The 27,765-nt window shown below is 40.1% G+C and overlaps 1 protein-coding gene across 3 annotated transcripts; it reads right to left on the reverse strand.

Annotated features, from left to right (window-relative positions):
• Positions 1–9: 9 nt before the first annotated feature.
• Positions 10–26,925, reverse strand: ptpn6 (protein tyrosine phosphatase non-receptor type 6). Of its 3 annotated transcripts, none has more exons than XM_031744195.2 (16): positions 20,336–20,862; positions 19,929–19,954; positions 18,393–18,515; positions 16,691–16,885; positions 13,182–13,365; positions 11,774–11,890; positions 11,389–11,517; positions 9,534–9,630; positions 9,335–9,414; positions 9,060–9,206; positions 6,961–7,092; positions 6,702–6,856; positions 4,024–4,091; positions 3,736–3,887; positions 3,372–3,436; positions 10–305 (listed from the first exon to the last, which is right to left on the reverse strand). In XM_031744195.2, exons 2-16 carry the CDS (start codon positions 19,934–19,936, stop codon positions 209–211), a joined length of 1,749 nt encoding a protein of 582 aa, XP_031600055.1. In that variant the 5' UTR covers positions 19,937–19,954; positions 20,336–20,862; the 3' UTR covers positions 10–208. The 3 variants fall into 3 exon arrangements, with proteins under 3 accessions (XP_031600055.1, XP_031600056.1, XP_031600054.1); XM_031744196.2 differs by having other exon boundaries at positions 19,929–20,006; XM_031744194.2 differs by lacking the exons at positions 19,929–19,954; positions 20,336–20,862 and adding an exon at positions 26,506–26,925.
• Between the last annotated feature and the right edge of the window lie 840 nt (positions 26,926–27,765).

The raw sequence follows: 27,765 nt of genomic DNA on the forward strand, positions 1-27,765 counted from the left end.
TGCAGCACAGAAAGTGTACACACAGCCCGCCTTTATTTTGAACAAACATCAACCAAGCAATCATGTAGCATAGACGATGTCATCAAGTTATGTTGTTTTTCTAAACCTTCCTTTTATTTTGCGTAAGGCTGCAACAAAAAGATTGCATTAACAAGAGTGTCTGCATAAATATAACATGACATACTTTGATAAAACCTCCCACAGTCTTCTATCTCTTTTTCACGGAGCCAGTCTTCTTGTCCGACTTTGACTTTTTCGCGTCTTTCTTTCCTTTCGACAGATTCTCGTAAACGTCCTCTTTGTTTCTGGAAAGAGCCGAAGAGAAAGCTGATTAGTGATTTCATCCTAGCCGCCAACACTGATTAAACACAGATCTGTGAGAAACGCATCAGAGAGAGTGGAGAGATTAATGAAGGTCACGCTGCATGAGAGACGTTTAAACAATCCGTCACTCAAAGCTGCAGGCCATCTATTCGGCTCTCCAAGTGGGTCAAAGTTTACAGCGTTACAGTGAACCGGCCGATGTGTGTCTGCTTTCTCTTAATAATTAAGTTCATTAAAAGCCTCGTCCAGTATGAGCAGCTCATAGTCCAGAGGTCACAACAGATTAAAAAAGGTAAACAATATGACTTTATTCATTCATACAGCGCAAAATGTAAAAAATGTCTATGGCTCTTTTTTACAGCTATCATCCATTAAAAGTCCTCTTTGCATTAAGTCATAGAGACTCCAGTTTGTACATGTAAATGGAGAGTCCTCTTCAGACACTAAGGTCAATTATGGTGTTCCACAGGGTTCAGTGCTAGGACCAATTCTATTTACATTATACATGCTTCCCCTAGGCAACATCATTAGAAGACATAGCATAAATTTTCACTGCTATGCAGATGACACGCAGCTCTATCTATCCATGAAGCCAGGTAACACACACCAATTAGTTAAACTGCAGGAATGTCTTAAAGACATAAAGACCTGGATGGCCGCTAACTTTCTGCTTCTTAATTCAGATAAAACTGAGGTTATTGTACTCGGCCCTGAAAATCTTAGAAATATGGTATCTAAGCAGATTCTTACTCTGGATGGCATTACCTTGGCCTCCAGTAACACTGTGAGAAACCTTGAGTCATTTTTGACCAGGACATGTCCTTCAATGCACATATTAAACAAATATGTAAGACTGCTTTCTTCCATTTGCGCAACATCTCTAAAATTAGAAATATCCTGTCTCAGAGTGATGCTGAAAACTAGTTCATGCATTTATTACTTCCAGGCTGGACTACTGTAATTCACTATTATCAGGAAGTCCTAAAACTCGCTGAGAAGCCTTCAGCTAATCCAAAATGCTGCAGCAAGAGTACTGACAGGGACTAGAAAGAGAGATATATTTCTCCTGTTTTGGCTTCCTTCATTGGCTTCCTGTTAAATCCAGAATTGATTTCAAAATCCTGCTCCTCACATACAAGGTCTTAAATAATCAGGCCCCATCTTATCTTAATGACCTTGTAGTACCATATCACCCTATTAGAGCACTTCGCTCTTGCACTGCAGGCCTACTTGTTGTTCCTAGAGTATTTAAAAGTAGAATGGGAGGCAGAGCCTTCAGTTTTCAGGCCCCTCTTCTGTGGAACCAACTTCCAGTTTGGACGGGAGACAGACACTATCTCTACTTTCAAGATTAGGCTTAAAACTTTCCTTTTGCTAAAGCATATAGTTAGGGCTGGACCAGGTGACCCTGAATCCTCCCTTAGTTATGCTGCAATAGACGTGAGGCTGCCGGGATTCCCATGATGCATTGAGTTTTTCCTTCCAGTCACCTTTCTCACTCACTATGTGCTAATAGACCTCTCTGCATCGAATCATATCTGTTATTAATCTCTGTCTCTCTTCCACAGCATGTCTTTCATCCTGTTTTCCTTCTTTCACCCCAACCCGGTCGCAGCAGATGGCCGCCTCCCTGAGCCTGGTTCTGCCGGAGGTTTCTTCCTGTTAAAGGGAGTTTTTCCTTCCCACTGTCGCCAAAGTGCTTGCTCATAGGGGTCATATGATTGTTGGGTTTTTCTCTGTATTTATTATTGTGCTATCTACTGTACAATATAAAGCGCCTTGAGGCGACTTTTGTTGTGATTTGGCGCTATATAAATAAAATTGAATTGAATTGAAATTGAATTGAATGATGGCTGAAAGCAGCTTTTAGCAGGATGCTTGTGCTTCAAGCTCATAAAGCAGGGTTTGAAGAAGGTGATATTCAGCAGACAGGGAGGTGCCAAAAAAATAAATGAATAAACTATCCAGTGTGTGGCAAATGTAGGATCCAGTGTTTTTGGAGGTTGACCAAGTGGCCAGTGCAGTAGTGCCAAAAAACTGCAGTTTCTCAAATAGACTGATACACTCTGCTGTGTGATGGGGACCAAAAAGCTTCAGAAGAGTGTCCATCTTTTATACACAGCCTGTGTTTGACTAATAGTCAGCATCAGCTGCTTTGATCTTTAATCGTTCTTTCTTAAACTTGTCTTTGGACCTAACGCTAAAGACCAAATCAGCTGAATTCTACTTCTTTTATTTTCTCTTTACAGGTATTTAGGGAGCGCTGCTACATCTATGAATCATCTATGAAAAAACAAGATTGTGGAAAATCTTTTATGGCTCCAGAGAGAGCTCTGAAACCTCTGAGATTTACTGTCAACTGGGTCTGAACACAACAGGCCTGAAAAAAACCCCCCAACAAATAAAAAGGTCTAAGGTCTGCTGATGTCGAAACAAGTGTTTCTCTCATTAGTATTTTTACATTTCAGAGATTTTATCTTCATAAGGTTAGTCCCCAGAAACCCCGGGCCTTAAAGGTGTCTACTGTAAAACTGAAGCATCGAATGTTTGCCTCACAGACCTTTTAGTAGCTGTCCTCAATACAATTTTTTGCGCTCCCTACATAGGGAACTAAGCAATATCTAAATAAGTAAAGATGTCGAGCCCTGCCTATTTCTCCATTTCCTCTCTGTATCTTTTCTAATATTATCAAAAAAGGGCAAAACTGCCACAAAAGTAAAATTCTTTCTCATTTCTTCTTGTACTGATGTCCCTTAGTTAAATTAAAATGAAGTCAATTTGTTTATCTAAGAATATTTAAACGCATAAATCAAATTTTATCTGTCAGCTGGTTCAAACTAGAATACGAACTACTTGCCAATAGCTCCCCAAACTCTACGAAACAAGACTGTAAATCGGTTCTTCCTCCAGAAACTGCAGACGTGAACCCGAAGACAGCGACGGATCATGTTTTTAAACAAAAATAGGGTGGCAGTGCAAGATTTAGAGGAACAACGTGAGTGCATTTGGGACATTCGATTCACAATCACACACACAGAGTCACTCACTTTGACACCACTCTGCTCGCTGGTTGGTGTTTGACTTGGAGATTTCCGTACTCGGTCTCGGTTTCCTGAGGAAGAGAGAGGCAGAGACGTTTCACAAGTGACTGAGACAGAATTAGTCAAACAGGGAGTGAGGTCACGTTGCTGGATCAGTCTGCGTGGTCGACTGTTTTCGCGTCTTTGGGTCAACGTTCATCTTTCATGAGGGACTCTGATAACTTATCATTTCTGCTGGCATTGAACTGCTCCGCTGTAGTGTTTAAATCAATGATGAAATGAGCCAACACTCATTCACAGCCTCTTTTCTATGTTTTCCAATTTTAACGATATTTGAGCCACAAGTGACTAGATTTTCTGCTCCTCTCACCATTGAAGCGGAGTCTTTGGCCTTGGTGACCTGTATGTACTCGGCCACAGCCAGGTAGATGAATTTGTACTGGGCCTCAGTCTGCACCATACCGGAGCGCTGCTCTCGCACCATCTGAATGTATTTCGCAATGTCAATATCAATGTCCAGACCTGCAATGAAAGGGAAGTGAAAAAAAGGAAGGTGGTGAATGGAGGCACAGCAACAAAGAGTAAAACGCTTATGTTGAATGATTTCATTTTTACTTGACTGATTTATCAAGGACATATTTCTTTACTGTATTGTTACCTAAAGTATCAATGGTCTCGATGATCATGTCAATTACCACGATTGTGCCCGTTCGACCGATACCAGCACTGCAAAAATCACAAAAGAAGCAAAGTTAGTTAATCTCACCCACGGAGACAAACAGGTCAGAAATTTGGACTTGCTCCAGAAAAAAAGCACAAATGGATTAATGATGCAAAGTCCATTAAGTGTTCTAGTAAGCAGCGATACTGAACCAACATGTGCAACAGTAAGATCTCTTCTAAGTACAATACAACCATCAATAACAATGTGCCTTGAGAAGTACTTACCAGCTTCCCAATTTCTTAGTTTGTCACACTTTCATGTTTCAGATAATCAAACAAATTTTAATATTAGACAAAGATAACCCAAGTAAATACAAAATGCTGTTTTATTAAGTGGAAAAAAAAGATCCAAACCACCTGCCCCTTTGTGAAAAACTAGTTGTGCCACCTTTGGCAGCAAGCATTTGCAATAACTGTCAATTATTATTTCAGATCGCTGTGGAGGAATTTTGCCCCACTCTTCTCTAGAGAATTGTTTTAATTCAGCCACAGTGGAAGAGGTTTGAACACGAAACACCTGTTTTAGGTTATGCCAAAGCGTCTTAATCCGATTTAAGTTCAGATTTTAACAAGGCCACTCCAAAACTATTGTTCCTTTCTTGCTTTCTTTTGTTTTTGAGACATTCAGAGGTGAACTTGTTGGTGTGTTTCCAATCTTTGTACTGCTGCATAACCTGACAGCGACTGAGCTTTAGGACACAATATGATGGCCGGACACACTCTGCTTCAGGATTTTCTGGTAGAGAGCAGAATTCATTGTTCCATCAATTGCAGCAAGTCATCCAGGTCCTGAAGCAGCAAAGCAGCTCCAGACCATCACACTATCAGTACCATGTCTGACTGCTGATATGATGTTCTTTATATTAGGTGCTGTGTCAGTTTGTAACGGGATTCAGCTTTTGTCTCAGTCTGTCCACAGACGATTTCTCTGATTACTTTTTCACACAGGCAGCACTGATCTAGAGGCAGTTACACTCACAGCTCAGTGAGATGCCAACAGGCTCGCATTACTCAATCAAAACTGGTGCTTAGCATGTGCAACATGTGCAGCATTTAGCATCTAATATCTGTCTTACATACAGAAAAACCCAATGCAAAGCTAAAATTGGTCATAAATCAAAGTAATGCACACCCTAATAGTAGTGAACGCTGGGAAGGGACTGGCATTAGAGGACTAAAATCAATGCAAATCCATTCAGTAGTTATTGAGACGTTTCCCCAAGAACCACATATGTCAGCCTCATGGCGCTGCAAGAGAAAAACTCAGCTTGTCACGGCACCATTAATGCCAATTATAAACTTCCAGACAAAAACAGGGCAGGGATAGCTCAGTAGGTAGAGTGGTCGCTTCATGATGGGAAGGTCAGGGGTTTGAATCCACTGAATGGCTACCCTGAGGTACCCCTGAGCAAGGTACCGTCCCCACACACTGCTTCCCAGGTGCTAGATTGGTGGCTGCCCACTGCTTCACTGAGTGAATGGGTTAAATGCAGAGAGGAATTTGTCCCCACAGGGATCAATAAAGTATACATTATTATTATGTAATTTTTGTTGTTTCTGAATCACTAGTCATAAATCTATATTTATTTCTCTCTAAAGCAAAAATACACATGGAACCATTTGTGAATATTTTTTAAGCCATTTTGTTTTTGCAGAACCTCATGACAATCAGACCATTTTGATCCTGTTACTGGATTATTATATCCAGTGATGTGAACAAATGGCTTTTTGTAGCCGACTCATCCACAGCCCTGTGCAGGGGAAAGTGCACAAGATTTTACTACTAAACTTAAACTTTTACTAGTTTGAAATACGCAAAACTACAAAAAAAGAAATATATCATGTTTCAAAAAAAAGAAGAAAGGCCAGGATGAAGCTTTAAAACAAAATTAAAATCAAGTGGTCATTTGTTATTAATTATTAATCAGAAAAATATTTTCTAAATCAATAGGTTTGTCTAGGAAATGTCAGAAATGTGGACTTGATGCTATAATATTAGCTGATGAGACAGGCACTCCCAAACAAGCAATCTGAGAGTAGGTGAGATCACTTTAAAAAATTAATTTAAAGTCTTTACTTGTTTTAATTTGAAAATATTCTATATTTATACATTATCAGGCAAAAATCTAAGTGAAGGAAACATCATGCTGCTGTATGCAGAGTCCGGTGTTGGGTAAAGTATTAAAATCTTTATAATTCATTTTTTAAACATGTCTGTATCGTTCAAAAATGCTAACACAGGGATCACATAATCACTCGACCAACATCCAAAATCTCTTTAAGGAAGCACAAGCAGCCTCAGCATCTTTTAAATCACACTGGGGAAATTCCAGTAGGATAAACTGTCAGTACACTTGAAGCCTTTTGTTTAGTTACTACTAATCTTAATCCAGAAAATGTGCTTGTTTTAATCTTAAACCTCTAAGTATTATCACCTAATTAAGGATTATGAAACCCTGCATTTTGCAAAAAAAAGAAAAAAAAGAAACAGTGTTGCTTTTAAATGTCTACTGCATTACAAATGCAGATGTTTTCCACATCACTTGTTTAAAGTATAAAGGATTTGAGAAGTGACATATTGAGTGAAGAGTGTGGGCTGCAGCTGTTGGGTACCTGCAGTGGACGATCATGGGACCGGCGTGAGGAAATTCAGCCTGTTTAGAGTTCACTTGAGTGAGGAAGCCGAGGACACCGCTTGCCTCCTGAGGGACGCCGTGATCTGGCCAGCTGAGGTACTGGTAGTGCCACACTTTACGAGCATGTTTTGGCTAAGAATGGGGGGAAAACAAGAAAGGTCAAAACCTGGAGAAATAATTAGGTGTGCAGAGATGAGGAAGCGCAGTGAGGTGAGAGTTTGGTGTTTGTAGGTCACCTGGTCCATGGGAGCGATCGTCAGGACTCGGATTTTATAATCACCAGCTTCCCTCTCTGATTCGCAGCTCACCACGTAGCGGCCCACCTCCTTAGTTGAGTGGAGGTCAGGCCAGTATGGAACGCATTTATTCTGCACAAAAATGAAAAATAACTTCACCTTAAGCGTCACTTCAAAATCAAATAACATCTCAGGCTTTTTAAAAATCATGGTTGTCTTTCCAATTATAGTATTTTTTTTTCTGTGCTTCCACTTTTAACTTAAAAGCTATGCAGACAACTATTTAAAGAAGTTTCGCTCTGATAATTGTTTACCAGTCTTCTCTCAAAGGACAAACGAGGGTTACTTTAAGAGGGAAGTAGTCAGATGACGCATGCTTTTGAAGTGTTTTCACACATGAGCATAAATGGACCGTGTCGGGAGAGGCAGGTCAGGGTGACGTATGAAGGTGGCTTGTCTCACATATAGCACACAACAGGAAATTGTTGGCTTCAGCCACTTTCTCACACCCAAGATTTTTTTTTTTTTTTTGTGTGTAAGAGGTAAAACATGGCGACCAATCACACTGTGAATTCACTCAGTAGGTTAAAGGCTTATGTTTACAGAAGTTCAGGACAGCATGGTAAGTGTGAAAACCACTTACAAATGTTGGATATATTGTCAGTTGTCTAGCACCTAACATGTACACAGCAGCTAATATGTGAGAGGTCAGAGCCAGATTTTACATCAAAAGCCACATACACATAATGATAAGTGGCACAGACCAGTGAAACTATTACCTCATACTATTAAAAAATACCCTCCATACTTGTCTCTTTTCTTTCAGCTTAATGATACACAATAATTAATTACTTGTAAATAATTGTTTGTTTTAGCTAATTACTTTGGGACATGATAGGCACAGATAAAAGTCCAAAATTTCCCCTTCGTTGTAATTTTTACATTACAATCAGACTGAACTCTCCAGCCGCTCATTTCTGGTTCTTGGGCCTTATGTTTGACACCCCTACTATAGATCATCAGTTTTATAGGTCATAGCCAACAACACGCAACAGGTGTGAAACACAAACAAGAATCAGCACACTCTATAAAACTGAAATAAACGTATTAGAGTATAATGAAATATCTACCAGTCACTTTATTAGACATATCTGTTCAAACACCTGTAACCCAAAATGCTTTGAGCTGATAGGAAGGCAACAGATAAACCTCATATAAACCTCATTACAACCCAGGCATGAAGAAGGGCACCTCTGAATCTGCAACATGTTGAACTTTGAAACAGATGGGCTACAGCAGCAGAAGACCACACCGGGTGTTGCTTCTGTCAGCTAAGATCAGGAAATTGAGGCTATGATTCACACACGCTCACCAAAATTAGATCGGAAGGCTGGAAAAACTTTGTTTGATGAGTCTTAATTTTCTGCTGCTTCATTTGGATTGTAGGGTCAGAATTTGATGTAAAAAAACATGAATCCACGGATACATCCTGCCTTTTTTATCATCAGTTCAGGCTGATTGTTGGTGTAACTGTGTGGGGGACATTTTCTTGTCACACTTTCGTCCCCTTAGTACCAATTCAGCCAGCTCAGTCGCTGACCAGAGTACATTCGTCTCAAACTAGTTTCTTAAGATGACAGTAAGCTCACGGTACTCCAATAGCCTCCACAGTGCTCTACATAGAGCACATTTGGGAAACAGTGGGACAGGAGATTCACATGCCGACAAATCTGCAGCAACTGTGTGATGCTATCATGCCAATGTGGATCAAAATGTCTGAGGATCTAGCACCAATCTATGCCATGAAGAATTAAGGCCGTTCTGAAGGTAAAAGGAGGTCCAACCCAGTACTCAAATTAAGAGGATTGTTTAAGGATGTCCTGACCAGCTCACAAATTCATTAAAAAAAAAACACACAAAAAACTCAAAACAAAATTGTAAAAGTTCCTAATCTGCTTTTATGTTATTATATTTATTATTCTGATACTTTGCGATAGATTGGTAACATGTCCAGGGTGTACCCCGCCTCTTGCTCCAGCCCAACTGTGACCCTGTGTTGGATAAGAAAAAAAAGGATGCATGGATGTTGCTATACTGACCCGTCCTTTCTCGACCTCTCTTGTTGTCATCACGATCACGCTGGTCCTCTCCTGCCATACCATCTGCCAGAAATCATTAACTGTTGTTGCTAGACATCCCTGAGTGGCAATGTAAACTTTCTGATCTTCGGATTCCCACAGTTTGTTCTGCAAACACAGAACGAATCAATACACACTCGGAACCAAGAAAGACTTCAAAGCAACAAATATCACAGTTTTCTTCTGTGTCTTTGCCATGCTGTGTTTCTATGAGCTCAGTGGCTTTGGAGTCTTACTTTCACATAGTTGGCGTTGATGTAATCTGAACCCACAACACTGGGATCACTGTCCTGCAGGATGACCCTGGTGTCATTGACTTGTGAGAGAAAACAAGTGGAAAGAAGTTAATTGAGAAACAGTGGGAAAGTTAGCCATTAGCTTGTGTTGATTTCTTTAATTCAGAGAATGATAATGAGAAAATAAAAATGCACTCACACGGAAGAATGTTCTTGTATCTGTTTTTGCTCTTGTTTTCAGGTCTTTGGCCCTCATCTCTGCTCTTTTTCACCTTTGCCTCCATCTTTTGAAGAGCCTGGCAGGAGAGAGGATGACAGTGTAATGCCTGCTGTGACCTGTGCAGTATGCTCCATATACAAACCAACATATGTTACAGTTTTATACTAACAGGAAATGATAACGACAGCTGTTTTCACAGAAAAATGAGGTCAGCAGAAGGCCTGAACATGTCCTTTCTGACATGTAGCATACAAAAGGACATGTTAGTCTAGTCTAGGCTACACCCACTTTGTCAGTACTAGAAATAATAACCCATTAACTCACGTCCTGTACTGCAGTCCTGGACATCAGTTCATAAATGCATCTACAGAAATTAAGGTTTGTCCATTTTTACATTTTTTTGGATGACCTTTCCTTCCCAAAAGACACAAATCCATCTACGCATGCTGACCTTAATGCACCATCAACCACATGACTGACATGGGCTGCTTGCTAGAGTGACAGCATACTACACAACAAAAGTCTTTTTCCTTGCACAAGCAGAAAAGGATTACTTGGAATGGGAATCGTTTTGTTTTGTTTTCCTTTAGTTTCCCATCTAATTGTCAGCCATGCATACTTTATCACTGGCCTCTCGCATGTTTATTACATTCTTAGTTATTTAAAAATGCAGTAAATAATCAAGAGGAAGCACACAGACATTGTACTAAAGACTGTTTGATTTTCCAATCAGCGTATTGCTGACTTCACATGGAGCTCTGCTGGGTTGTGTCGAGAGCAGTGATTTCCAAAGTGTGTGCTGCAGAAACCCAGTCAACCATGTAGACACTGCAGATGAGCCATGCGAGAACAAATACTTTTATACAAAAAATTCAGTTGACTTCTATTTTTGATTCTTATAAGACTTGAAAATTTTAAATATAGCTTTGGAAAATATGCAGGAGGGCAAAAATTTGGGACTTTTAATTGTGTTTTCATAAATTTTACAGCTTTTCCCCTATTGATAAATTCCTCTCCCATGGCTTTTCATACTACACCAATGTAATTAAGTCATGGTTAAACAATTAACTGACAAAGGTTTTTGTTTTTTCACTATCTAACATAAAAAGTTCGGGGTTTCTAGTGAATTCACAATTAAAAAAACAAAATAGAACATTTTCTGTGAATTAACAAAAAAGTTTTATAACTACAGGGACAGTCTGGGCAATGAGCTAGTGCTTTTACACGTTTATTTTATCATGTTCAAAAAACGGAATATTTTAACATTGCAGTTTCAGCAGTATATCTCATGGATCAAAGTGGGCCGTGTGTGGTCCATGATGATTTCCCCACTATAGGAGAAACTTGAAGGATAAGTTTAGTTCTCCAGGAAATCCTTTAAACTGATTTTTCGATTAAAATGTTCGTTTGTAAAAGAATTTCTGATTCTGGTTTTGTGAATCAGTTTACAATTTTTTCCATTAAGTATTTACATTTTAATGAAATAATGAAATAAAGCCACGAGGGTTTACTAATAATTTACTAATATTCTTTACCAGGTTTAGCAAGTAAATCAACAGAAGTTCAAAATGAATCAATGAAAACAAAAGAAACACTTAAATGTTCTGCTTGTGTGGTGATCAGAGCTGTAAATGAAGGTTTGAATGCCCCATATTTAGTGTATTCTCCAACCACAAGATGGTAGCATACTGCCTGTACGGTTGTTTAGGCCCCACAAGGAAGTAAAAGACCAAAGCCTGATGGAAATTTCTGTCGGTTTATAAAATGCTGATGTGTGGTCTATTTTATGCTAATGCTTGGTGTGAAACAGCAATAAGTTTGGTTTAAATCTTACGTCGAATTCCTCCCAGAAGCCCGCCTTGCTCTTCTCTCCCTCGCCATCCTGCTGCTTCTGTGTGGTCTGGTCCAGCTGTTTCACTCTGCTGTCAATATCTGCTGCGTTCACTCTAGTGGAGTAATACGGCTGAGGGAGGGAAGGAAAATTTTATATTAGAGATGAAAGGAAATAAGAAGCCAATGAGCACTTTACACAGCATCATCATTAAGACAAACGCAAACAAGTGAGTAATGTTTCCTATCTGTGGGCTGTGCTGCTCGTCTTTTTAAATAATTTACAAAGAAGACATCCGCCCTCGTTTTATGTCACATTTACCTCAGACATCACTCACGCCTTTATAATTTCTGGTCTATTTACATAATTTGTCTCTAGTTTATCTCACCTGTTTGAGGAAAACCCAGTTTCCAGTGATCTCCTCGATGCCTTTGCGTTTGTAGTGCTCCACCAAGTCTGTCAGCGTGTCAAACATGTCTGAGCCTCCGATGGTATACCTGTCACTCTGCACAGACCAATCATGTCGACGACAACAACAACAACAACAACAACAACAAAAAGTTTCAAAGACGGCCAAGTGAAAACCCACGATTAAAGCAAAATTGGAGTTCAGTCAGACAACCCGAGCTTAAAATGTTTAGAGTTTAGCATCTAGGCTCCAAACTCTTTCATATTTCAAATATGACACATAAATTGACACATAAAGTTATGTGTCATAAACATAACACATAAATTGGGAAGTGATGAGTAGATATTGCCCCGAAACCTGCAGGTGGATCCTGGGGTAATGTTTGACATGTCAAAGGGAGACATGGGAAATTCTGCAGAAATTCTGTGAATAGGTCGCCAAATTGAGATGGCCTGTATGGTACAAGACGGTATAAGAGTGTAGAGTAGGCGTGTATTAAGGAGCTGAGACTGTATACACGATTCAATCCAAAGTAAATAAGAAAGGTTTGGCATTTGGCAAAACAAAACAAAAAAAGGGGTACAAAAGAGCTGTCAGAGAGCATCCCTCTGTGACATGCACATGCAAACAATATTCAAAGCATGTCTACAAAAATGCTTCAATGCTGGACTGCCCAAAATTCTCAGTTTTACAGTTGCTACAAAGCCGATTTCCTCAGTGTGGAAGGCAGCGAGGAACCTTCTGCAGCAGCCGACGATTTAGAGCAGTGCGGCCGGCAGACTGGCCTGATCTCTGCCACGTGCTGGTGTAAAGCCCCTTTGTGACCCCACCACTAATCTTATATTAATCTTGTTAACCCCAGCAGTGCACAAAACACGGAAACAATTTAAATGCAGGCCGAAGAGTGTTTTCTGTGAGGTGTGCCGTGGTTAAAAATAACATGCAAAGGCCCTGATAGTGACCAATGGCGGAAAGGCACAATCTATGAAAATGAGTCGGCCATGTGAGCCGTTTTTGTGAGTATCATTGGCAGCTGTTTACTGTGTCTGTGTAAACACAGACTAATATCAGGATAAGGTTGGGTTTCATCTGTTTGTTTTGTCTATTTCCAATAAAACATGACGCTGCTTTTTTTTATTTTTTATTTCAGCAATAGCTGAAGTATGAGAAAAAAGTCTTTTATTACATAAGAAGGGGAAATGAGACCTAAAACCTTTTTTCAACGTGCGTTGCACATATACGGGAATACCCCTCAGTATTTTTATGTGATGGGACGCAGTTTCAAGGTCTCTTGTTTCTGTACGTTTACACTAAGACAGTAATAAAGAAAAACAATACCCTGGTTTCATGCATTCGTATTTACCACTGATACATGCATGGCACCCACCTGGCACATTATCTTGATGTGTGAGACCCTCTTTCCTCCGCTTTTGCTGATCTCGTCCGTCAGAACGGAGAGGACAAAGTCTCCAGGTTTGGACAGCGACTCTCTGACCAGGAAGGTCCCCGGCTCGTCTTTCACAGAGAGCAGCTTCTCGGCGTTGGGCCCCGACAGGTGACCGTGGTACCACCTGAGACGCATGCACACACGTGGCATGCGATTTTAAAAACAGAGCAAAAACTGAGTTTGTTTCGCAAACTTGTTTATTAAAATGGCATTAAAATGTGTCTCCTGCAGATTTTTGGCTTGTGAGCACTGCAAGATAACTTTGACATTTTACACACAGCAACACACAAAAATAAAAAAAAACCAAAAAACCTCCTCCTTACTGCTTTCTGCATGTGAGCTAAGAACCGGTAGCGCCATGGGTGCTGCATTAAAGGCATTCAAGCCTGAGCGGTTGTCAGAGAGACACTGATGTGGTTCACTGGGCTGTTATGCGTACCGTACAGTAAAATAGAAATAGAAAGCCACAATAGAATCGGGAGTATTAGAGGAGTTATAAACAGCAAGAGAAAATACACATATGTTGCCATTATAGAGCAGGTCAAATTTATTTTTATGTCCAACACTTAGTTCGTGTGTGTGTGTGTGTGTGTGTGTGTGTGTGTGTGTGTGTGTGTGTGTGTGTGTGTGTGTGTGTGTGCCAGTGCATGCTCAGTCAGGCTGGGCTGTGACTTAATTTTAGGCACAGTTCTCGATTTCTTCTTCTAAACTTCCTGCATTGCGGTCGGAAAATTTCTGATGACAGATTTCGTGGCTGAAGAGGACAAAGTATTTATAGACTCCCCCCCATTTATCATCCACAGATAAGTACTCCTCACACCGAGAAACGCTTTGTTTTTTTCCCTTATTTGTGTGTTGCAGTAGTTTTTGCATGCTTTTAATAATTCCCTTCTTTCTATTTTTTTTTTCAAGATTGAATTCTTTGCCAAATCACACAGCATGCTTTTACAAAGACAAATAAATACAGACTGCACCTGGTGATTTTTATTTAAGGCAGTGTGCAAGAAAAACAGCAAAAACAGAAAAAAAGAGGTCGTTTTGGCTCAGTTTTACAGAAGCTGTGCAGCAGAAAACAGCAGCTGTGCATGTGAGTGGTCAATTTTTTTTTTTAGCACAGTTTAAACATGCATTTGTGTGAGGCTGAACATGATAATTGTCCTCCGAGAACTTTTATCCTTTTTTTTCTAGGAAGCGTTAAGCTTCTAGGTAAATAGGAACTCTCATATAAAGAGGACTGCATCACAATGCAACCTGGTGAGGTAACTGTGCTCTGCAAAGAGGCGAGAGAGAGTTCGGGTTAGATGAGGAAGATAGCAAGTGAGTGAGCAAGAACATGATGGAGTGTGCAATAGAGGAAGGCAAAGTAGGGTCTGGCCATTGCTTTCAAAAGTGTCAAAACTTAAAGTTTCCAACCGCAGCAACAAAAGGGAAGTTAGACAACCGACAGAGAGAGAAGGACGGGGAGGGAGGGGGGGCACAGGGTAGATCTAGTTTGGGTGAAACACACCGTAATACACACATACAGAAAGCAGTGTCCTCCTTGAGTCATAAAAGGAGTCAAAGTGTACAACTTTACCACTGCAAGTTGGACATTAACCCACTTTAAGCAGCCTAGAGTCGCACAATGTTTCCAGCTTGGAGGAATACATCGTCAATTAGCCGCCACCTCCAGCAGCGATGTCATAGCATTCAAAAGCTTGCGCATATAAGCTCTAAGAATATATATATGCAAGCTTTCTGATGTTGTTTTTGTCAAACAATATATAGATTAAGATTTTTATGCGCATAGCAGAAGGGCGGATTGTCCTTTGATGTGAACGCAGACAAAGACGTTAGAAAAGAAAATCTGTATCATCTGTGGCTATATTTAGCAGACACGTCAGACATCAGTAAGAATGAAATAACGGAAAAAAGTGTTTTAGGAAGCAGCATGACAACTGCTACAAACTGTGCTGCGTGGCTAAAATTCCTGCATTTGAAAACGCATTTTTAGGTTAAATTTAAAAGCGGTCGTTTTAGTGAAGAACTACTCCTGTTACAGCAATGACTGCTGATTTGACTACCAAACCACTCAAAACTGAAGCGTCAAAAGCCAGGCTCTTCCTTATGCAGCTTCTCGTAACGTGATCCTCTCAAATGGTTCCCTAATGATATCCTTTATGAGTTTATTTCATCTTAAATAAAAAGTAAAAATCTTTATTTACATAAACTGTTGCAAATTATTTGTTAATATTTCCCTCAAAAATGGCTTTCGTGGACAATAACTGCTGGTGATTTATTCCACGTCCATTTACTTAAACCACTCTGTTCTGGGAACTAAGATAAACAACACTTCCAGCACTGCTGCGTAAAGTACTGCCAGAATCTCTCGGATATATGGGTGCAAAGGTTAAAAATAAATCTCCGCTATCAAAAGAGTCAAAGTCTGATATCACTGCATATTTAAATTCATGCCAGATATTGATTTCCTTTTTTTTTTTTTTTTGCACCTCTGGTTAAAAATAGAAGTAATTTTAGGGGGAATTCTGGTTGACTTTGATCTATTTTCTATTAAGAGGAAAAAATGAAACCAGTGTTGCAATAATCTATTCATATGCAACAAACACACCACCTGAATGTTTGATCATCACTGTGCAGAGTGATGCATGTCCGGAGCTGGGTTAAAAGTGTTTTTAAATACTTCTGGAGGAAGTAAAAAGTTAAGCCGAACCAAAAATCTGAACTCAAGAGAGGATGTAGGAGACGATGTGTTTGGAGTCAATCATGGGTGAATACCCCACTTAAAACACTGTCATGCAGCAGTTAAACCAAAACACGCAGAATATTTGATCATATGTCAGGATTATGGATTATGAATAATCGGGGAGGAAGGATGGGGTTATTTTTTTTTGAGTCTTCTTAGTTTTTTGGGGCCCAAAGCCGTATCAGATTGTTTCCAGGGAGCTACATTTTTATATGTAACCTGCGGGGGTTTCTCTGAAGAAATACTTGAATTGCAAATAAAGTTTCCACCTGGAAAAGAATACATGCTGCTCGTATGTAATCCACAAGCTGCAGCAGGGGAGACTGGCGTAGGAATAAAGTCTCGACAGCTCGACAGCTCGACAGCGTGGGCACTTGTTTTTACTGACTCATACGGTAAAAGAAAAGTTGCTATTACATATTAATTATTCGAAATTGGCCTCAGATCAAAAGTGTTTCCACCAGAGGAAAAGATTAAAGCCGAAAGAAATATTGAAACAACAAATGATGCCTGTTATCCCAACTACAGAGGAAATATACCTGGTCACAGTTGACTATATTTGACTCAACCGCCTAACTAACCACTGTTTTAACTTAACCCGAAAGTGTAGGTGGAGCCATCGCAGAGAGGCCGGTGACTGTGGGCCACATTAACCGGCTGGGGCTTGAACAGTGAACACAGAGCTGAGACATAACGATGCACACACCTCTCTGTGGTGGGGTCGGAGCAGTTGAGGGGATATTTGAGCTCGATAACGGTGCCGTCCTTGTCCTGCAGGATGCCGTTCTCCGCCGTGTAGTAATCCACCAGCTCTGACAGCGTGGCAAACTTCTCACCGCCATATAAGTCATAGTAGTCTCCTGTATTTTGGATGCGGATGTGGGTCACCAGCTCACCCACCCTGAGAAGATAAGGCCACACCAACTAACCGTCAGTGTTTTCCTCACATAAAACTTCCTGTTGACAGTGTGCAATAAAAATTGACCTGCACAACAAATTTTATGTCCTTTTTATCTGAGGAAAAAAAGATCAAGGGCACTCGGCCCACAAATTACTCAACCACAATCTCACAGAGCATTTCACAGATTCTGCAGCCAACAGTGCTTATAGTGTGTGTGTGTGTGTGTCAATGCATGCTCACTCAGGCTGGGCTGTGACTTAATTTTAACACATAGTGTATATATTTTGTGTTCTCTGGTTGCCTGAGTATAAAGACTTTTCTAGATCTATTGTGCTTCCTGTTATCACTTTGGACCAGGAATCTTGCCAAAGTCTTTTTCTTTTTGCATGAAGCATTTAACAAGACTTTGGCTTCAAGAAATAAATACCCTTTAACATCGACTGAATATATTTAGGCTTGGGACAAAATTTTTAACTTTCATCTCGGCACTGGAGCAACTGGATGTTACCGGAGCGTATCGCCTTTATTCCGTTTAAAGGAAGAAAGACGTGTATAAGATGGAAAAAGAAACCTGTGTAACTAAAATGTGTTTTTAAAATATCCTCAGATGGTGGTTAATGGGTTTAATGTTTTATACAGCGGCTCTTTGACTTGGTAAATGAGAGGAGCTGTGGTTTTGATCACTGACCTTCAACTCAAAAAAGACAAAAGTGCCAAATGTGGTTTTTTTAACGTGCAAAAACTGGATGATGGTTACTGAAATATGAAAAGCTACAATTTATTCCATCTTTTTGTCTCTTAAACAACAGATTTTACCCCTTGGATCATCAGTGAACAGATGTTTTATGTCATTTCAACTTTCAGGATTATGAAATTGACCTACATGGTAGCTTTCCTTTAAGACCTGCTTATAGGAAATGCCCATTGATACACTGCAGAAACATCTACAGAAATATTGTCTTTGGAAAAAGTTCTGACATGTGACCTTCACAAGTGTGACCTTTACCACACTTCTACTGCACAGTCGCAATATAAGCCAACACCGTGAAACAAGGTTTTGCTACTCCGAACGATTATTTCGGGTATCAGATATCTTTCAGATATCTATCTGTGGCTAAATCATGTTCATTATTTCCAAAGGCTTCTTTATTTGTTGACATCGTGAATAGCAACCATATCAGTATTTATCTGCACTATTTTAACAGGAATAAAATAGTCATTTACAATTCAAAGTTTGACTTTTTCACGATCGCAAAGTGTGGCGGGTGCTTTCATTTACACCTGCAGTACATGGAGTCCTCAAATATTCAGCATCTTTCTTTGTATTTAAAAAGAAAAAGACAAGAAATAGAGAAATACTTTAAATTGGAGGAATTTAGGGATTTAAAGAAGCTGGGAATGCAGGAATCCCATTTTTGCGCCGGGGTTATCCTGAGATGAATCATGCACATCAAGCACGAGCTTTAAAATTCACAAAATCAAATAAAGATTTTGGGTGCTCTATTACCTTACAGACAGGGAGAAATCGCCAACATTTTTCTTGCTGGGCCGAGCCAAAAAGCTGCCATGAATGCCTCGAGTCTTGAGTATGTCCTCGGCCTGCAGGCCTGTGATATCTCTGTGGAACCATCTGCATAGACATAAATATAGTGTGTAAAACATAAAAATACACTCAATGCGAAGCCATCACAAAAGACTTTACGAGATTAATGTCGTATGCATATTAACACGCAAGTAACTGTGCACAGGATCACTGTGAGTATAAAGTTAACTGGTTAAAAAAAAAACACAAAATAGCTGCACATCCTCACAGAAACTTTGAGGTTAATCTCACCGGCCTACAAAAAGAAAAGAAAACTTATTTCAGCCTTTCGAACACCAGTTTTAGCACATCTCTGATCTCTAGTAAATTGCTGCAAACTTCTGTTACTATTTTTAGATATTTTTTAGATTACGCCAGTTTCACAGTTAATGGATTACGGTTCACAGTCAAAACAGCAGTTTTTGCTGTGCGTGCATATTAATCACGTTTACAGACTTTAATCTTGATCAGAAAATGCAAAATTACCTTTTCTGCTCAATCTCCTTATCATTTACTATTAAACAGTACATAATGACGTCTGTTTAAACGTTTCAATAAAGGCATTTCAGAATGGAATAAAACAGCAGCAGAAATATCGATACTATGCTGCACGTCTGTACAAATATAACCCACAAATCCACAAACTCTCCGGACCAAAATCGTGTTTGTCATTCGTTCGCTTTTAAGGTGTGACACACGTTGGCTAACACTCTGTGGCTAACCAAAAAAAATTCAACAGACCTAACATTGCTTTTTAAAGATTTTAGGCACATTTAGATTAAAAATGGGTTTTTTTAAACAGCAAGAACATTTTGAATGCCGCTGCATCAGAAAAAGTCGCCTCACCAGCTCACTGCAACAGCATGGCACAAAAACGGGCCCTATAAATGTTGGAGAATCCTAACTTTGGGTTTTTCTCGACAAATACGGTGAACTAGAATTAGAAATTTGAATACATCACTGTTCAAAAGGGTAGGGTGTATTCGAGGTTCATAAAACTACACTCACAGATAAAAAAAAAAAACAACCTGTTTTAAATTGTTACATTTTCCATTTTAATCAAGGAAATCTTTAACTTAGGGATGCCAAAAGTGAGCTTTATATGGGAATGGGTTGAAAAGGAGAACATCTGTAATGCTGTTACCAATACACACTAGTGGCAGCTCATGCAAAGGGAACATGATACAGAACCACTAAAGAAGGCAAGTGTAGAGGCTAACAGGTGTTTTACTCGAAGCTCTGAACTTAAACATCATCTATGACACATTTTTTTAGAACAAACAGACAAGACAAGGCAACCACATGACAGAGGAAGAGAGCAGGACGAGTCGGCAGCTGGAGAACGACACAGGAGGAAGAATGGAAAGAGAGAAGTTGTCTTTACAGCTTGCACAAAACACAAAGAACACAACCAGAGCTGGCTAACAGAGTACTACAGTGTCCAGCCGGGGACTGACTCACCGAACCATGTTGTCTTTTCAGCGTTTCTGGGACCAAAGAGAAGAAGAAGAGCGATTGGTGAGCAGGAGCCGCTTGTACCTGTGTCACATGTGTAAACTCTGAAGTATACGTTTCTGCTTTTTATTCAAATCACTAATCTAAGACAAAAACCTGCCTTCCTCACTAGTTCCTCACTTCACGGTCGCTTAAACTGAAATTAAGTCTGGTTCATTCGCGTGCGTTTACTCTTTAACGTACTTACTCGACTTCAGACACCGACATTTCCCATCTAATGTTAACCTCTGCATAAGGCCATATTCACAAAACAACCATCAGCCCATGCCATTCTCCTCCATCTACTCTTCCCTCCACCGTCTTTCTACATCCTACTCCCCTCGGTCTCAGTAGGAAAACAGGTAAACACTTACTCTCCTCGGCTTCCTCGGCAAACAAGTGACACTCAACAAGACGTACAGACTGTATACGTCTGCCTCTCCTCCTCTCTGTCGATCTCTCTCGCGCTCCTCTTCCTTCCTTTTTACGTCTCCTTTCACAAAATAGTGAAAGCAAGACAGGAACCAAAATAGCTGACAGGCCGGAATTCCTCCACCAGATAGAGACTTTTTTAGACGACAACCACAACAGCAACCAAAAAAAAAAAAACTTGTTACATTTGACAATGGTGTAGTTTTAAGCTATGAACATGTGCCCTCTGGTGCTCCATCGCTTAGTTTTCTGCCCAGACCTCGACAAAAATGGCAGCAGTCGAGATTCAAACGGTTCCATTCGGCAGCGAATCACAAGCCAGAGCAACACACCAGTAATTCCAGCTCAGTTACAGGAATAAAACATCCACCAAATAGGCAGTTTGAGCTTCTCGTGCCAGCGTGAACAAGCCCACACTTTGTCTCTCACTAAGCATTTGCAAAGCTTTTCCCCTCTGCCTGCCCACCTGTCTGCAACCACTGTTGACTGTTTGTACTTTACTTCCAGGTGTGTATATAACACACAAAGGTCAGAGTCACAGATCGCTTCCTCATTCACAGTTCAACCTTCCCCCCTCTGTGTGCAGATATGTTTATATATAACTGTGTGTGTGTGTGTGTGTGCTGCTTTCAGCTGCAAGTGTGAGCGCCTTTCATTATCAGACTACAGAGGCAGCAGCACCAAAACCGAAGCTGAAAACTGGCATTAGGCAAATAATTTAATGCCACGTTTTTATCTTTGCTCCATAATTTTCATGGAGAGGCCAGGTTTCTTGCAATGCAACACACACACACACACACACACGACAAAATGTCTGGCTACTTTGCAAAGACGTTTAAAAAATTATTTTATGTTAAAGAACCACAGATAATCTGAATCTAACTTGCATGTCATATTTACCTATAACAGGCTTGGGAAGGCAAATTTGAATTCATGTAAAATATTTTATTCCTTTTCCCAACGAATATATAACCGTGGGCCACCCTGAAGTGTGAAATTAATTCTAATGGTCTTAATTTAAGATCGTTACAGATAAATTTGCAAAGTTGAAGCTGTGCTTAAACTCTGGGTGAAAAAAAAAAGTGGAAGAAACTGCAACATATAGATCACCTCACCCCCCTATACACTCTCTCTCTCTCTCTCTCTCTCACACACACACACACACACACACACACACACACACACACACACACACACACACACACACACACACACACACACACACACACACACACACACACACACACACACACACAGAGCCCTGCAGGTGCTGTTGGTCGTGGTTAACACAAGCTATTGCAGTTTGCATTATTCTGCACTGAGGTTCTCATGTTTAACAGTTGAAGCTGGCTTCCCCATCTAACATCACAAAGCTTCAGTTCTCAGGCTGGGGGACACAGGCAGAAATGTGCACACACACTTTGTCTTTGTACCGCCTCAGAGTGACAACAAGGATGTTTCCCAGATTTGGTCAGTCTGCTGAGTGTTGCAATGCATCAGTATGTTGCAATGCATCAAACTGTTTCTGTTTAGAGGAATTTACAGTACACGCACTTCTGCTCTGCTCATTAAAGGCCTGAAGAGCTAAGATAATATTAGTGATTGGTGACAGAAATTGTTCTTTCAGCCTCACAACCACAACTTCTTTGTTTCTTAAAGTGAAGAGTTGTTCCTCTCTGTTTTTGTATGTTTCAAACTAAATGCCACCGCTTTGATTGGGGAACAGTCGGGCAGCATTTAGGCTGCATTTCCTACCAAATATTGCTTTGAGCTTTTGCCTTTAGCGCTGCTTTAATTCTTAGTGGCATAGATTCAACGAGGTTCTGGAAACATTCCTCAGAGATTTTGGTCCATATTGATCTGACAGCATCACACAGTTGCTGCAGCTTTGTCAGCTGCTCATCCATGATGTGAACCTCTCATTCCAACACATCCCAAAGGTGCTCTATTGGATTGAGAGATGGTGACTGTGGAGGCCATTTGAGTACAGAAAACTCATTGTCATGCTCAAGAAACCAGTTGTGAGCTTTGTGACATGGCACATTATCCTGCTGGAAGCCGACATCAGAAGACGGGCACACTGGTCATAAAGGTCAGCAACAACACTCAGGTAAGCTATGGTGTTCATGCTCAGTTGGTATTAAGGGTCCAAAGAGTGCCAAGAATTAATCCCTGCATCATTACACCACAACAGCCACTTTAAATGTTGATACAAAGCACGATGGATCCATGCTCTCGGGCTGTTTACACCAAATTCTGACGATATCATCTGAATTTTGCAGCAGGAATAGAGACTCATCGGATGAGGCGACGTTTTTCTAATATCTCATTGTCTGGTTTTTGTGAGCCCATGTAAATCATAGCCTCAGTTTCCTGTTCTTAGCTGACAGGAGTGGCAACTGGGTGTGGCCTTCTGCTGCTGCTGTAGCCTATCTGCTTCAAGGTTCAGCATGTTGTGCATTCAGAGATGCTGTTCTGTGGCTGTAATGAGTGGTTATTTGACCTACTGTTGCTTTTCTATGAGCTCAAAACAGTCTGTCCATTCTCTTCTAAGCTCTGACATTAACAAGGCACCACAGAGATGGTTGTGTGGGAAAATCACAATAGATCCAATAGTTTCTGAAATACTCAGATGAGCCTTCCTGATACCAACAACCAAACCATGTTCAAAGTCATTTAAATCACCTGTCTTCCTTGTTCTGATGCTCAGTTTGAACTTTAGTAGGTCATCTTGACCATATCTACATATAAGCTAATGCACTGAGCTGCTGCATTAAGAATTAATTAGACAGGTTTAGCTAATTAAGTATCTGGTGAGTGAATGTGTAGACTCTATAATTTCCATATGTCTGTTACCTGATTTCCTAAAAAAAAAAAAAAAAAAACTTTAAAAAAGGCAAATCTCATTTGGACATGTTTGGATGTTTTCCAAGATTTATGACCCAATGCTTATTTTCCATATTATTACCCTTTATCTAACCAGGAAGTGACACTCTTGAAATAAAGAATCTCTTTTGTAAAAGTGTCATGCACTCATACATACTCATACAGGCAGGTTAAGGCACCCAGGGAGTTTTTCAATGCAAAGTAGAGAAAACCTGCACGACTAAGGGGGAAAATGCAAACTCTATACAGAAGTAATGAAAGTATGAGTGACAGGTAAGGGACTAAAGTGAGCAAATGTTTGAATACATTAGATCTGCTTTCAGAACTACACTGAATTATGACCCCCTTTTCTTCAGCCAAGCAAAAGTGAAGTCCAGAAGCCTGAGTTCAGTTATAAAGCCACCGCACAATATTTAAATCTTGCAACTACAATTCAAGACGCAGTGAATACTCGAGATATTTGCAGATCTGCTTTCAGCTACAATGCACCACAAAGACTGAAGGAAATCCAAACTGTCCTTAAACTACAGACTTTCACTCCCCTTGGGGATCTTGGAGCTTTATTACCTGTTTTTTCGGATTCGGACTGTGTTTTTTTTGTTCTCCCTGCTCATAATTTCCTGCTGTCATATCTCTGTTTCGCTTTTTTTGTTTTGTTTCCAAAGCTTACTGGTTAAATAAGTGTTTATAGCATATACAGTGGCTTGCAAAAGTATTCGGCCCCCTTGAACTTTTCCACATTTTGTCACATTACAGCCACAAACATGAATCAATTTTATTGGAATCCCACGTGAAAGACCAATACAAAGTGGTGTACACGTGAGAAGTGGAACGAAAATCATACATGATTCCAAACATTTTTTACAAATAAATAACTGAAAAGTGGGGTGTGCGTAATTATTCGGCCCCCTGAGTCAATACTTTGTAAACCACCTTTTGCTGCAATTACAGCTGCCAGTCTTTTAGGGTATGTCTCTACCAGCTTTGCACATCTACAGACTGAAATTCTTGCCCATTCTTCTTTGCAAAACAGCTCCAGCTCAGTCAGATTAGATGGACAGCGTTTGTGAACAGCAGTTTTCAGATCTTGCCACAGATTCTCGATTGGATTTAGACACCAGACAGGTCAGGGATAAAGTTACTGAGAAATTTAAAGCAGGCTTAGGCTACAAAAAGATTTCCCAAGCCTTGAACATCCCACGGAGCACTGTTCAAGCGATCATTCAGAAATGGAAGGAGTATGGCACAACTGTAAACCTACCCAGACAAGGCCGTCCACCTAAACTCACAGGCCGAACAAGGAGAGCGCTGATCAGAAATGCAGCCAAGAGGCCCATGGTGACTCTGGACGAGCTGCAGAGATCTACAGCTCAGGTGGGGGAATCTGTCCATAGGACAACTATTAGTCTTGCACTGCACAAAGTTGGCCTTTATGGAAGAGTGGCAAGAAGAAAGCCATTGTTAACAGAAAACCATAAGAAGTCCCATTTGCAGTTTGCCACAAGCCATGTGGGGGACACAGCAAACATGTGGAAGAAGGTGCTCTGGTCAGATGAGACCAAAATGCAAAACGCTATGTGTGGCAGAAAACTAACACTGCACATCACTCTGAACACACCATCCCCACTGTCAAATATGATGGTGGCAGCATCATGCTCTGGGGGTGCTTCTCTTCAGCAGGGACAGGGAAGCTGGTCAGAGTTGATGGGAAGATGGATGGAGCCAAATACAGGGCAATCTTGGAAGAAAACCTCTTGGAGTCTGCAAAGACTTGAGACTGGGGCGGAGGTTCACCTTCCAGCAGGACAACGACCCTAAACATAAAGCCAGGGCAACAATGGAATGGTTTAAAACAAAACATATCCATGTGTTAGAATGGCCCAGTCAAAGTCCAGATCTAAATCCAATCGAGAATCTGTGGCAAGATCTGAAAACTGCTGTTCACAAATGCTGTCCATCTAATCTGACTGAGCTGGAGCTGTTTTGCAAAGAAGAATGGGCAAGAATTTCAGTCTGTAGATGTGCAAAGCTGGTAGAGACATACCCTAAAAGACTGGCAGCTGGAATTGCAGCAAAAGGTGGTTCTACAAAGTATTGACTCAGGGGGCCGAATAATTACGCACACCCCACTTTGCAGTTATTTATTTGTAAAAAATGTTTGGAATCATGTATGATTTTCGTTCCACTTCTCACGTGTACACCACTTTGTGTTGGTCTTTCACGTGGAATTCCAATAAAATTGATTCATGTTTGTGGCTGTAATGTGACAAAATGTGGAAAAGTTCAAGGGGGCCGAATACTTTTGCAAGCCACTGTATATGAAAACGGCACTACAAACCACAATGTTCGGAAAAGACTTTTCCACCCACACCGTAACAACTGGAGTCATAAATGACAGAATCTACTCCATCAAATGATTCCAGTCGTATATTTAAAAGTGCCACTGGGATATTTTTAATCATGAATATGCCACCTGCCATGAATTTGTCGACTTCTCCGACAGCTTTTTGTATTTTTAATAGGACCATGTCCCTTTGAACTGCTTCCAAGCACTTTGCTTTCTATTGTGTGCCTTTCTCTTGTTTTGTATATATTCCTTTAGGCTGTATATATCTCTTCTGTTTGCCTTTTATTCCTGATTTTTTTACTATTTATATTTGTTTTTTGCTCCTGCACAGTTGGCGTGGAGCACCCGTTGTACATGTACAATGACAGTAAAGAGCTATTCTATCTATCCATTAGTGTTGCAATTTTTTAAACATTGTAATCTCTGACTTTACTGTAATTTTCCACTTATAATCATCACATTTTACTATTCTGCTGTGAACTAGCAGAATACTAACTACTGTTTATGCAAATACTCATAAAAATGATGGAAAACTATAATTAATTACATTAGGACAGAATATCTGTCATGGATTAGGGAAGCCGTATAGGTATAATAAGCACAAATAAAGCCATTTAAAAAAGCATTCTTGTATAAAATATTGTTTTAAAAAAGTTAGTAATTTTAGCATTTAACACTGCTTGGTGGTTTGAGGGTTAAGCATATCCTCCAAAGTCTTCAAAGAGACAGAAAAGAACAGACAAAGCATAAAAAGTAAAGTAGCAACAGTAGAAACAGGTAGAACAGAAGCTCAATTACAAAAAAAGGTTTTGCAAACACCTAAAAGCAGCAGCGGGAAAAGAAAATTAAATATTTGTCACATATGCAGAAGAAACTTACCCACAAGACATTATGTGGACTCCACCCCCCCTTGCACTACGGCTAGATTAGTCTGTACGAGGAAGTGATGGTTGGTTAAATCCCGATGATCAATATTCCTCCGCCACGGATCAGAGTAAAACTCACAGAGGGAATCAGGTTACTTTAACATTCAGCTCATGAATTTTGAGCGCAGGTTAAATCCCCTTTTTCCTTACACCCAGTCTCGCTCAAGTTTAGCCTTCCTCTCTGGCTCACTCTCTTTCATGATAAGATATCAGGCTTCATTACCGGCCCAGTAACCCTCCCGCCCTGTAATTTACTCCAATTTTCTTAATTAGGATTCTATCTGTGGAAGAAAATGTGCCTGTTCCTGCCCCGCTTCTTCTTTGCTCTTCCTCTAACAAACTCTTCCATACACAAATTCTCTCAGGTTTTTCCACCTCGCTGCATTTGCTTCCATGTAAATTCCACTTTGTCTTTCCAGGTTTGCATGCAAATTATGGCATGCTTTGTGTGCGAGAACAGTATCAGACTGTTCTGAACGTGCACTTTTTTGTGCATGCAAACGTTACAAATTAAAGAAAAAACCTTCCTTAATGCAAGTTTTTTTAACGCCCCTTTATAAATAAATAAATAAATAAATAAATAAATAGGAAAATAATAATCTATGGCCATCTGAGCCACTTCGTGACAGCGCGGCTGAACATGTATGGCCAACTTCCTTTAAAATGGTCCCTGAACACCCTTGAAACCTAACTTAGAAACAAGGGTGGATGTGTACATTTGACCTCTGCACATTTGACGATATGGATTATCGTGTAATTTTAGCATAAAATTCCCTCTAGAAGAAACTGACCATTTGTTTTTAGTTTCTCTAACATTTTGATTGTATTTCAATGATAACTTGAAGCTAAAACTGTATATAAAGGGTCACTTGATAAATAAGATATAACTTAATTGAATCATTTTCTTTTTTTGCTGATATTAACTCAAAATAAGGTTTAAAAAATCTCCTGGAAGTCACACCTCTTCCACCATCTTTCATTTTCCCCCAGGTTTCAGTTCAGGAGTGTTTTTTGTTTTTTTTAACTTCATTTATTTCTGTCTCATAACTAGTTTTACTAAAGACACAAACCTCGTGGTGACCTTAGAGGAAAAAGCCAGGAGGGTATCTCGCAGTCTCATTCGCGTACACGCAACTTGCGCGTGCATGTTGGCAAACAGGACACGGACACGCCCCCTTCCCCCCCAGAAAGAACACATGGCTGAAGAAAGTAA

Source organism: Oreochromis aureus, linkage group 11 (genome assembly GCF_013358895.1).
Source record: "Oreochromis aureus strain Israel breed Guangdong linkage group 11, ZZ_aureus, whole genome shotgun sequence".
NCBI lineage: Eukaryota > Metazoa > Chordata > Actinopteri > Cichliformes > Cichlidae > Oreochromis > Oreochromis aureus.